Raw genomic sequence first — 12,996 nt, 5'->3', positions numbered from 1 at the left:
TTTCCAATTCTTTTAGGTTGTAAGTAGGGAGTTTATCTGAGATTTTTCTTGTTTTTTGAGGAAGGCCTATATTGCTGTGAACCTCCCTCTTAAGACTGCTTTTGCTACATCCCATAGATTTTGTATGATTCTGTTTTCATTGTCATTTGTTTCGAGATATAATTAAATTTTCTCTATGATTTCATTGTTGGCCCATTGTTTTTTAAGAGCATGTTATTTAGTCTTAATGTAATCATTTTTTCCGTCTTTCTGTGGTTGATTTCTACTTTCATACTGTTGTAGGAAGGGGGAGGCCCCCCTACAGGGCCCCAAGAGCGGGCTCTTGTCTAACACTCAGAAAAGAATTGTCCGAGAAGACATGTGCTGACAAAGCAAGAGATTTTATTGGGAAAGGGCACCCGGGTGGAGAGCAGTAGGGTAAGGGAACCCAGGAGAACTGCTCTGCCACGTGGCTCGCAATGTTGGGTTTTATGGTGATGGGATTAGTTTCCGGGTGGTCTTTAGCTAATCATTCTAATTCAGAGTCTTTCCTGGTGGCTCACGCATCGCTCAGCCAAGATGGATACTAGCAAGAGGGATTCTGGGAAGTAGAGGGTCATGCGGTGTCTCCTTTAGACCTTTCCCGAACTCTTCCAGTTGGTGGTGGCTTATTAGTTCCTGTATTCCTTATCAGGATCTCCTGTCATAAAACAACTCATGCAAGTGGTTACTATGGTGCCTGCCCAGGGTGGGCGGTTTCAATCAGTGTGCCTCCCCTAACAATACCATTGTGATCAGAAAAGATCCCTGAAATAATTTCTATTCTCTTAAATTTGTTGATGCTTGTTTTGTGTCCTACTATGCTAAAGAATGTTCCATGTGTAATTGTAAAGAATGTGTATTCTGGTATTTTTTTTTTTTCTGGCTTCCTTCACTTTATTTTTCTCGTATAAAATTATGTGATGGCTACAGCTGCGGCCTGGGTCCTCTGTATAGAGACTCTGGTGTGGGTCTTTACAAGATGGTCAGTGAATTCCTGATACGGAGACTTGGTGAACACTGTCTCTTTCCAGAGATCACGGGTGAGATAACTGTAGGTCTTGGAAATGGCATCAAAAGTAGCCTTGGCGAAAATTCCAGGGCGGTGGTGCAGCCCCTGGCAGAGGTGTAACAATCATCAGTGCCAGCCATCATCAGGAGCTTCTTGGGCACAGGGGCTGAGATGATGCCAATGCCCCTGGGAGCAGGGATGAGGCACACCAGCACAGAGCCACTCCGTCCAGTCACCTTGCAATGGACGATGTGGGACTTGCCAATCTTATTTTCCTAGTACACTCGTCACATGGGGATGATAGCTGGGCCAGGATGATGGTCCCACGGATGGCAGTGGCTACTGCCTTAGAGCACTTGACATCCAAATGGACATGTCCGTTGTAATCCCTGATGGTGACAAACGCCTTGAACCTGGTCTGCTGACCAGCACAGTCTGTTTTTGCATGGGCATAATCTGGAGAAGGCAATGGCACCCCACTCCAGTACTCTTGCCTGGAAAATCCCATGGACGGAGGAGCCTGGTAGGCTGCAGTCCATGGGGTCGCTAAGAGTTGGACACGACTGAGTGACTCCACTTTCACTTTTCCCTTTCATGCATTGGAGAAGGAAATGGCAACCCACTCCAGTGTTCTTGCCTGGAGAATCCCGGGGACGGGGGAGCCTGGTGGGCTGCTGTCTGTGGGGTCGCACAGAGTTGGACACGACTGAAGCGACTTAGCAGCAGCAGCAATCTTTAAAACCTCGTCCTTGAGGGATGCTCCCAGGAAAAAGTCCATGATGTCAAATTCTTTGATGGGCAGAGAGAAGAGATAGATTTCCTCCAGGGACTTGATCTTCATGTCCTTGACCAGGCAGCCCAGCTTGGTAACCGGGAGCCACACCTTGGCCTTGGCCTTGCCTCCATGAGCTCTGTGGTCTCTGCCCTATCCCTGATCCCGGCTGTGACCCAAGCCCAGGACCCCCCTGCTGAAGCCACCTTGGAAACCACCACGGCCTCCCATTCCAGGGCCCCCAGGGCCTCTAGGCCTTCTCAAAGCACCAGTATCATCCGCCATTTGGTGTTCTTATGAAGAACCGTATTCTGGTATTTTGAGGCTGTAATGTCCTGAAAATATCAATTATGTCTCTCTATTTTATTGTGGAATTTAGGATCTCTGTTGCCCTACCGTTTTGTTTTGGTCTGAAAGATCTGTCAATGATATCAGTGGGGTGTTATTTTCTTAGTATTATTGTATTCCTGTCAATTTCTCCGTTTATGTCTATTAGTATGTTTTATGTATTTAGGTGTTCCTATATTGAGTTCTGGTAAAGACTGAGGGCATGAAGAGAAAGGGGTGACAGAGGATGAGATGGCTGGATGGCATCACCGACTCAATGGACATGAGTTTGAGCAAACTCTGGGAGATAGTGAAGGACAGAGAAGCCTGGCGTGCTGCAGTCCATGGGGTCAAAAAGAGTCGGACACGACTGAGCACACGACTGAGCGACTGAACAGCAGCAACAACAAATACTCAGTGCGTATATGTTAATGAGTGTGGCATTCTCTTCTTGTACTGATCTTTTATCATTGTATAGTGTTCTTCTTTATCCTTCTTTATGGCCTTTTTTTAAAAGTCTGTTTTGTCTGATATGAGTGTTGCTACCCCTACTTGCTTGTCATTTCCATTTTCGTGAGATAGCCTTTTTCATCCCCTCACTTTCAATCTATGTGTGCCCTTTGCCCTAAAATGGGTCTCTTGTAGGCAGAATATTGTAGGCTCTTGTTTTCTTATCCAGTCTGCCACTCTGTCTTTTTTAAAATTATTTTTTATTGGAGTATTGTTTTATAGTCTTGTATTAGCTTCTGCTATGCAGCAAAGTGAATCAGTTACATGTACACAGATGAAAGTTTGCTGCTATGAGCCATGAACGACACCAGGATTCGTGGCCTCTGGAGGAGAGGAATTCAATCCAGGGCCAGTGACAAGGCTTGATTGCTCAGAGCTTTTTGTGTAATAAAGTTTTATTGAAGTATAAAAGAGATAGAGAAAGCTGACATAGACATCAAAAGGGGACAGAAAGAGTGCCTCCTTGCTAGTTTTTAGCAAGGAGTTATATACCCATTCAGTTCAGTGGCTCAGTCGTGTCCGACTCTTTCTGAACCCATGAATCGCAGCACGCCAGGCCTCCCTGTCCGTCACCAACTCCCGGAGTTCACTCAAACTCACGTCCATCGAGTCGGTGATGCCATCCTGCCGGTGCCAGCCGGCAAAGTCGATCAGGTCCCAAGAACGTGCACAGTGGGGCTGAGAAAGGAAACTATAGCAAGAGACTACGACAAAGATGGGGCCGAGAGGTTCAGACATGTCTCCACAAAGGGACGCAGTCTGACACTGACTTTATTCAGCATCTTATATTTATACAGGAGAGCGTGAGAAAGACAAGACAGTTGACATTTTTTCTTGGTTGACCTATACATCTTACAAACAGTCACAAGAAATCTTGAGAGCATGGGAATGGCACCCTGTTGTTATTTCTTACACCAGATAACATTTCTCTGTGCGTGAGAAGTTTGCACAGAACTCCAGGTGTCTGCAGTAAATAAGCGCCTAATCTCTGGGGTGGCGGGACAGAGAGCTATGTTTGCAAGCAAACCCTCAAGGACTGAGGCAGCTCCCAGAGCTGTGTCCTTTGGACAAAGGACCCCGTTCTCACGGGCAGCTCCCTGCATCTCCCCCTTTCTTTTTATATAGACGCACACTTATGTTCCTTTAACCTCAGACCATTTCCATAGATGGAAGCCTTTATCATCCATAGATCATCAATCAGTTTTTTAATTAAACAAGGTGCAAGAAATAAAACAGTTAAAATTATTAAGAATAGTCCTCCTATGGCCACTCCCAAGTACCAAATACTATTGACGGTAGGTACATGTCAAAAAAGTTCTTTAACAAAAGACTCAGCTCTTTTTGCAACATCCAAATCAGGTCTAGGCGCATTTTCAATGTTCATTATTTCCTGATGTAGATGCAGCAAATCTAAGGAAATATTTTCATTATGCCAAATACCTTCTAAATGAGCTTTCACCTTATCCCAAGCAGTTATACTACCATTATATTTTTTTGGGGTAACACAGATCCATCGAAAATCAGCATGACATTGTACCCGTAATCTCAACTTTATACTTTGAACCTCTTCACCTAAAAATTTTACAACATCATAAAGGGCATTCAATCGATCCTCTAGCTTTTTGTCAATATATTCTTGAGTCCCCAGGGTAACGGATACATTTTGTGCCAGATTATTAACAAAAGTTGCAGTTTGCCCTGATTGTGCCAGGGTCAGGGCTGCAGTAATCGAGGCAATAAGGGTTACCAAAGCTACAAATCCCAGAATTATTAACCCTATTCCCCTATGATAACGCATTAAAGCACCCTCTACTTCTCTCCAAAGTTCAAGTCCTCTTTCATCATACCAAGACCCATTAATCTTTACAGGAACCATAACAAAAGCAGGCTGTCTTAAGACTAGAACCCTAGTTTGATTAGTAATTCCCCTAATGCAGCTAGTTAAGGTACAATTGTTACAAGTTACATCATAATTTCGTAACCCAGGTTGTATTTTTACAGATCCTACTAGTAAAGCATAAGGGTGAGGCACACATGCATGAGGGTGCCTCATGGTGAGATTCCATAAATAACCATGTCTCACTTTCGATCCCACCTGAAGGTAGGAACCCTCACATACAAGGGCGGCAGCTAGTTTCCAGATTTCTGTTTGGAACACTTTAGAGCCACCCAAGTTCCAAATACGGGATGCAAAGTTCCTATTATCTTGAGCTCCAGGGTTTCGGGCCATCTGGAGACCAGTCCCACAGTGACTCATTTGTCCCAAATATGTTATAAACTATAGCAGTTCCATCTTGACACAGTTTCCATGGTGCAGCAGTGACTCTTCCCCTTGTTCCAAAGTCGCAGAAAGGGATATCTAAAGGACCAGTCCCATTACGACGTTGAGGAGTTCCAGATTCTTTCGTTACTCCAGGAATGTATAGGCTCCAACCATTGTCATGATCAGCATATCCTGACTCCCCAACAAAAAGACATCCTGTTGAATTAAAATATCTAGACAGACGGATAGGTAAACAATCAAACACTCCATAATAGAAATTAACTTGATTAGGAATAATATGTTTATCTGAAAAACCACCCAAAGCTACAGCATCATTAGTGTATATGGAAATGGACCAACCCTCCCAGCCCACCGGTTGGAGAAGGGGAGGATCGGGAAAATAAGCCCAGTAAGCATTTGAATATTCTTTAGAATGTGCAGTATTAATCTGATTTAAGATAATTAATAAGGTTATCAGGAAGCTTAAAGGCAATATCGGATCGCCCTGTACAGCAACACGATTCTATGTCTCTCGCATCAATGCCTGAAGTTGTTTATGAGATGGTAATTCATCATGCTCTTGAATTGTCAGTCTCCTCATCTGGTTTACTAGAGATCGTCTCCGCCGTGCGTACCAACCTTTCCGGCAGCCAGTGCGGCGCTTCGGCATCCTGTGGGAAAACACAAACATGCCCTCGTCCCCAGATTAGTACAGGATTTGGTCCATACCATTTTCCCACAAGTGGGTCTTTCCAAAAGACTTTAGGTCTTATTGTTTGTGCATCAAAGTTCCAAAATTGCTGTGCTGCTGAACGGCCACATATATCCAATTGTAAAAAATTTAGAACAAATAAAGCATGGTTTAGAGAGTTGGAGAGGGTATTAAGATATAATTCCCCCTTCTTTAGTTTTTGCAATTGATGTTTGAGAGTTTGATGTGCCCGTTCAATAATTCCTTGACCTTGAGGATTATAAGGGATACCCGTTTTATGTGAGATAGACAATTGCGTACAAAAGAGTTGAAAATTTTTTCCAGTGTATCCTGGACCATTGTCTGTTTTTATGGTTTTAGAGGTTCCCATAACAGCAAAACATTTAATGTAATGAGCTATACAATGTTTGCTAGCTTCTCTGGATTGTAGAGAGGTGTGTAAAAAAACCGGAGAAGGTGTCAATAGTAACATGAACAAATTTTTGTTTACCAAATTCAGGAATATGGGTAACATCCATTTGCCATATGTCATTTGGCAACAATCCTCAGGGATTAACTCCATAATGGGGGACGCTAAAAAATTGAGGACATGTTTGATATTGCTTAACAATCTGTCTGGCAGCTTCTCGAGTAATGCCAAATTGAAGTCTTAAGCTATTGCTGTTTTGATGATGTAAGCTGTGAGAAGTTTTTGCCATTTGTTCCAATGAAGGAAATATCATACGTGTAGCTTCGTCAGCCCAAGCATTGCCTCGTGCTAAAGGTCCAGGAAGTCCAGAGTGAGCACGAATATGACCAAAATAGCATTTATTAACTCTGGAGCAAATTAAATGTTGTATATCACGAAAAAGAGTTTGGATAGTAGAATTCAGAGTACCAGTAAATGGAACAGTCTCAATAGTGTTTAAGGCTCTTATGATATATTGACTGTCAGAATATAAATTAAATGGAGCAGAAATTTGTAATAGAGCCTGAAAAACGGCAAATAGTTCTACTTCTTGAGCAGACTTATAATTAGTACGCCAGGCGGCGGTATTGTCCTGTATAATCAAACTAGCTATTCCATTAGAAGAGCCATCAGTAAATACAGTTAGGGTGTCAGCAAGGGGCTGAGAAACAACGATTTTTGGGAAGAGAAATTGGTGATAATGAGCAAATTGCAAAATTTTATCCCTTATCTCGCTTTTGTTGTTGATACAGTACTTCTTTGACTGTCTGTCTTTGTAATGCCGCGGCCAAAGTTATGCCTTGAACGTACGAAGGGCCGATATTGGCACAAATCCGTACATAATCGGATAAGCCTCCCTTTTTTCTGTAAGGTCTCAGGGCGGCTTGACAAGCCGAACTGGCATTTTCATAAGCAAGCTGTTTAGCTAACACCATTCCTGCCTGCTCATCCCCTATCATTTTACTAACTGCCTCAAGCAGGCGGGCAACAAAATCCTGATATGGTTCATCTGGCCCCTGGCGAATTTTAGATAAATCTTCAGTCTTTTTATCAGAATTTGGAAGTTTTTTCCATGCTCGTAGAGCCGCAGCACTAATCTGAGGGTAGGCTCCAGGCAAATAATTAAGTTGATTATTAGTGTCTCGATAATCCCCCTCTCCCACTATCATTTCATAAGTGGTATTCAGTCCCTGTTGCCGATTGATATCGGCTGTGATCCCACACTGCTCAGCAAACTCAGATTTCCATAGTAAATAATCTCCTCCAGATAAGCAAGCTCGAGCGACCTGTTTCCAATCATTAGGTGGCAGATTTTGATTTCCTAAAGCCTCTATAATAGCCTGAGTAAATGGCGCAGTCGGGCCGTATTGTGCACAAGCCATTTTTAACTCTCTTAGTTGCTTAAAGGGCAGCAGTTCATAATACCTCTGCTGTTGAGCATTTTCAAATACTGGATAGATTCCTGAAAACCCGGGAATATGTTCTCCTTCTTCATTAGCTCACTTAATCGCTTGTTGAAGAGGAGATAATAATATCTCACTTCTAATTTTTATGTTTTCACCGGGCAAAGAAGCAGGGATAGATATAAGCTCTCATGGTTCTATGAAAGGCAGAGGTGGATCGAGTCCAGCAAGAACCGAGGGAGGATATGCTGGAGGCACAGGCTGGCTGGAGTGGGAGTCTCCCTGTGCATCCTTCTTTACTGCTATAACAATCTTCTGAATTAAATTCTCCAGCTGTTCTTCAGAAAGCCCTGAATGCTTTAATTCCCCTTTTCTTGTGGGGGGTTGCATGCTAACCATCATCTCCCAAGGCATATCCTCTCTATGGTACTGAGCCGCTTGTTCATTTAACTCTTCCTGTTCATCAGAGCTTAACACATCATCATTCCCTCCAGCCTTACAAGCTGTTCCCTCAGGCACAGCATAAAGCGGCTCAGGCGGAGGGGTGGAAGGCTCTGCAACTTCGGGTTCTGTGGAATCCCTGAGAGCCGCTTGAATTTTATGTCCCTCATGTTCAGGATCCAGACAGTCTCTTATGAGAGTCCACAAAGAAAAAGCATCCACAGGAACACGATTGGGACCATGTAAGGAATAATATGTCTGCAATTGTTTTCCTACTTTCTTCCAAGTTTCCAGACTAACTGTTCCTTCCTCTGGAAACCAGGGACAAACCTCTTCTATAAAAAGTAAAAACTTCTCTAGCTGTAACTTATTTACATGAATTCCCCTACCTTTTAACATAGTTTTCAACATATGTACAAATAACTGGCGGCTATTGCCTTGTCCCATGATTTATTACTCTCGACAATAACACTCCCTGCCCTTTTACTTTAATTAATTAGGGGTTCCTCTTTACTTACCTCAATCTTGGCGGGCAGCGGCCATCGTCGCGTTCCGATTCCCAAGTCCCTGTTCGGGCGCCACCTGCCGGTGCCAGCCGGCAAAGTCGATCAGGTCCCGAGAACGTGCACGGCGGGGCTGAGAAAGGAAACTAAAGCAAGAGAAATCTACAACAAAGATGGGGTCGAGAGGTTCAGACACATCTCCACGAAGGGACGCAGTCTGACATCAACTTTATTCAGCATCTCATATTTATACAGAAGAGCGTGAGAAAGACAAGACAGTTAACATTTTCTTTGTTGACCTATACATCTTACAAACAGTCACAAGAAATCTTGAGAGCATGGGAATGGCACCCTGTTATTATTTCTTACACCAGATAACATTTCTCTGTGCGTGAGAAGTTTGCACAGAACTCCAGGTGTCTGCAGTAAATAAGCGCCTAATCTCTGGGGTGGCGGGACAGAGAGCTATGTTTGCAAGCAAACCCTCAAGGACTGAGGCAGCTCCCAGAGCTGTGTCCTTCGGACAAAGGACCCCGTTCTCATGGGCAGCTCCCCGCACCATCCAGCCATCTCATCCTCTGTCGTCCCCTTCTCCTCCTGCCCCCAATCCCTCCCAGCATCAGAGTCTTTTCCAGTGAGTCAACTCTTCGCATGAGGTAGCCAAAGTACTGGAGCTTCAGCTTTAGCAGCATTCCCTCCAAAGAACACCCAGGGCTGATCTCCTTTGGAATGGACTGGTTGGATCTCCTTGCAGTCCAAGGGACTCTCAAGAGTCTTCTCCAACACCACACTTCAAAAGCATCAATTCTTCGGCGCTCAGCCTTCTTCACAGTCCAACTCTCACATCCATACATGACCACTGGAAAAACCATAGCCTTGACTAGACGGACCTTTGTTGGCAAAGTAATGTCTCTGCTTTTCAATATGCTATCTAGGTTGGTCATAACTTTCCTTCCAAGGAGTAAGTGTCTTTTAATTTCATGGCTGCAGTCACCATCTGCAGTGATTTTGGAGCCCCAAAAAATAAAGTCTGACACTGTTTCCACTGTTTCCCCATCTATTTGCCATGAAGTGATGGGACCAGATGCCATGATCCTAGTTTTCTGAATGTTGAGCTTTAAGCCAACTTTTTCACTCTCCTCTTTCACTTTCATCAAGAGGCTTTTTAGTTCCTCTTCACTTTCTGCCATAAGGATGGTGTCATCTGCATATCTGAGGTTATTGAGATTTCTCCCGGCAATCTTGATTTCCAGCTTGTGCTTCTTCCAGCCCAGCGTTTCTCATGATGTACTCTGCATATAAGTTAAATAAGCAGGGTGACAGTATACAGCCTTGACGTACTCCTTTTCCTATTTGGAACCAGTCTGTTGTTCCATGTCCAGTTCTAACTGTTGCTTCCTGACCTGCATAGAGGTTTCTCAAGAGGCAGGTCAGGTGGTCTGGTATTCCCATCTCTTTCAGAATTTTCCACAGTTTATTGTGATCCACACAGTCAAAGGCTTTGGCATAGTCAATAAAGCAGAAATAGATGTTTTTCTGGAACTCTCTTGCTTTTTCCATGATCCAGCTATTAGCAAGCTGCTAATTAGAGAAAGGAAGGGCCTCAAAACAGAGAGAGTTGCACCAGGCCCCTCACCCACAACATGCATCTTGAGATAGCATTGGCACGAGGTGAGTCATCCTGGCCATAAAACAATTGACATGAATCTTGAAGAAAGGCAGATTTCCAAGCAAATACATAGTTCATTAACATATCTTAAGAAAGATATTTCCATAAGAAAAACACAATGGTTAGTTCAAGGTTTGAGATTAGTTAACCAGGTGTCGCCATGACAACATAGGATGGGAAGTGAAAAGAAAAAAGTCTACCATTTGCTGCTTGGGGACCTCTGGCCTCCCTACCGAGGCTATTAACACTCTCACATATATCCACTCATTTTTAGATTTCCTTCCCATTTGCACTGTATGTCTTTTGATTGGTGCATTTAGTTCATTGACATTTAAGGTAATTATTGATAGATAATGTATTTATTGCCATTAAAACCTTTTTTTCCAGTTGACCTTATATTTCTTCTTCCTTTTTGTTTTTCCTTTTGTGGTTTGATGGTCTTCTTGTATAGTTCTTTTTTGCGAATCTATTATGCTTGAGTCATCTTCTTTTTTGGTTTTTGTGTATCTATCATGTTTTTGATTTGTTGTTGTTCAGTCGCTCAGTTGTGTCTGACTCTTTGTGACCCCATGGACGCCAGGCTTCCCTGTCCTTCACCATCTGCTGCAGCTTGCTCAAACTTTATGTCCATCCAGTCGGTGATGCCATCCAACCATCTCATCCTCTGTCATCCCCTTCTCCTCCTGCCTTCAATTTTTCCCAGCATCAGGGTCTTTTGTAATGAGTCGGCTCTTCATATCAGGTGGCCAAGGTGTTAGAGCTTTACCATCAGTCCTTCCAATGAATATTCAGAATAGATTTCATTTAGGATTGACTGGTTTGATCTCCTTGCAATCCAAGAGACTCTCAAGAGTCTTCTCCAATACCACACTTCAAAATCATCAGTTCTTCAGCACTCAACCTTCTTTATGGTCCAACTCTCATATCCATACATGACTACTAGAAAAACCATTCAGTTCAGTTCAATTCAGTCACTCAGTCGTGTCCGACTCTTTGCGACCCCATGAATCGCAGCACACCAGGCCTCCCTGTCCATCACCAACTCCCGGAGTTCACTCAGACTCACGTCCATCGAGTCGGTGATGCCATCCAGCCATTTCATCCTCTGTTGTCCCCTTCTCCTCCTGCCCCCAATCCCTCCCAGCATCAGAGTCTTTTCCAATGAGTCAACTCTTGGCATGAGGTAGCCAAAGTACTGGAGTTTCAGCTTTAGCATTATTCCTTCCAAAGAAATCCCAGGGCTGATCTCCTTTGGAATGGACTGGTTGGATCTCCTTGCAGTCCAAGGGACTCTCAGGAGTCTTCTCCAACACCACACTTCAAAAGCATCAATTCTTCGGCGCTCAGCCTTCTTCACAGTCCAACTCTCACATCCATACATGACCACAGGAAAAACCATAGCCTTGACTGGACAGACCTTTGTTGGCAAAGTAATGTCTCTGCTTTTCAATATGCTATCTAGGTTGGTCATAGCTTTTCTTTCAAGTGTTAGGTAGGTAGAATAGGGAAAAGGAGTCCAAAATGGCAGTGGCTAAAAGACAAGGAAGGTCAAAGGAAGGTCCGAGGACCAGGGTGAAAACTTTAGGCAGAACAAACAGCACTCCTGGCTAAGCCCAATTTGCATAGGGCAGGTCCAGGTGGAGGAAAAAACATATAAAAGGAGGAGCCAAAGTGCTTTCTTTCGGACTCTGTCCCGCGTGCATGCGCTCTATCTCTCTCTCTCTTTCTCTCTCTCACTCTCTCTCTCTCCCTCCCTCCCTCCCTCCCCACGCACTCCTCCACTCTCTTCTCTTCAAGGCTTGGATTCTCCTGCTGTCTTCTAAATAAAATAGAGCTGTAACACTGATTTGCCTAAGAGCTGTAGCACGGTTTGTCCAAGACCCAAGAGCTGTGACGCGCCGAGGGCTTTAATGTCCGTTGCTCCAAATCTTTGTTGTGACAAGACAAAGAACCGAGGAACATACACTCGCGTGACAAAGTGATGGGACCAGATGCCATGATCTTAGTTTTTTGAATATTGAGTTTTAAGCCAGCTTTTTCACTCTTCTCTTTCACCTTCATCAAGAGGCTCTTTAGTTCCTCTTCGATTTCTGCCATGAGGGTGGTGTCATCTGCATATCTGAGGTTATTGATATTTCTCCTGGCAATCTTGATTCCAGCTTGTGCTTCATCCAGCCCCACATTTCCCATGATGTATTCTGCATATAGGTTAAATAAGCAGGGTGACAATATACAGCCTTGACATACTCCTTTTCCTATTTGGAACCAGTCTGTTGTTCCATGTCCAGTTCTAACTGTTGCTTCTTGAACTGCATACAGTTTTCTCAGGAGGCTGGTAATGTTAGGGGATTGAAACCGCCCACCCTGGCCAGGCACCATAGTAACCATCTGCATGAGTTGTTTTAGCACAGGAGGTCCTGGTAAGGAACAGGGAACTAATAAGTCTCTACCAACTGGAACAGTTTGGGAAAGGTCAAAAGGAGACACCACATGTCCTACCACGTCCCAGAATCCTTCTCTCTGGCATCCATCTTGGCTGAACAAGGCGTGCACCACCATGAAGGACTCTGAGTCAGAATGACTGGCTAAAGACAACCCAGGAACTAATCCCATCACCATAAAACCCGAGACTGTGAGCCACATGGCAGAGCTGTTCTCCTGGGTTCCCTTACCCTACTGGTCTCCACCCGGGTGCCCTTTCCCAATAAAATCTCTTGCTTTGTCAGCACATGTGTCTCCTCGAACAATTCATTTCCAAGTGTTATACAAGAGCCCAGTTTCGGGCCCTGGAAGAGGTCCCCCTTCCTGCAACGGTAAGGTGGTCTGGTATTCCTATCTCTTTAAGAATTTTCCATAGTTTGTTGTGATCCACACAGTCATAGGCTTTAACATAGTCAGTGAAGCAGAAGTAGATGTTT

The 12,996-nt window shown here is 44.0% G+C and overlaps 1 protein-coding gene and 1 pseudogene across 1 annotated transcript; both read right to left on the bottom strand.

The window, feature by feature from the left end:
- Positions 1-934: 934 nt before the first annotated feature.
- On the bottom strand, positions 935-2,152 carry LOC102396223 (annotated as a pseudogene).
- A 1,620-nt stretch (positions 2,153-3,772) lies between these two features.
- On the bottom strand, positions 3,773-8,583 carry LOC112582195 (endogenous retrovirus group K member 7 Gag polyprotein-like). The gene is given in 2 exon segments (XM_044936953.2): positions 3,773-5,094; positions 5,542-8,583. A coding segment is annotated over 1 exon segment (1,572 nt). The 5' UTR covers positions 8,354-8,583; the 3' UTR covers positions 3,773-5,094; positions 5,542-6,781.
- Between the last annotated feature and the right edge of the window lie 4,413 nt (positions 8,584-12,996).

This window comes from Bubalus bubalis, chromosome X (genome assembly GCF_019923935.1).
Source record: "Bubalus bubalis isolate 160015118507 breed Murrah chromosome X, NDDB_SH_1, whole genome shotgun sequence".
NCBI lineage: Eukaryota > Metazoa > Chordata > Mammalia > Artiodactyla > Bovidae > Bubalus > Bubalus bubalis.
The sequence above is the reverse complement of the archived record's forward strand: the minus strand, read 5'-3'. Positions and strand labels throughout refer to the sequence as shown.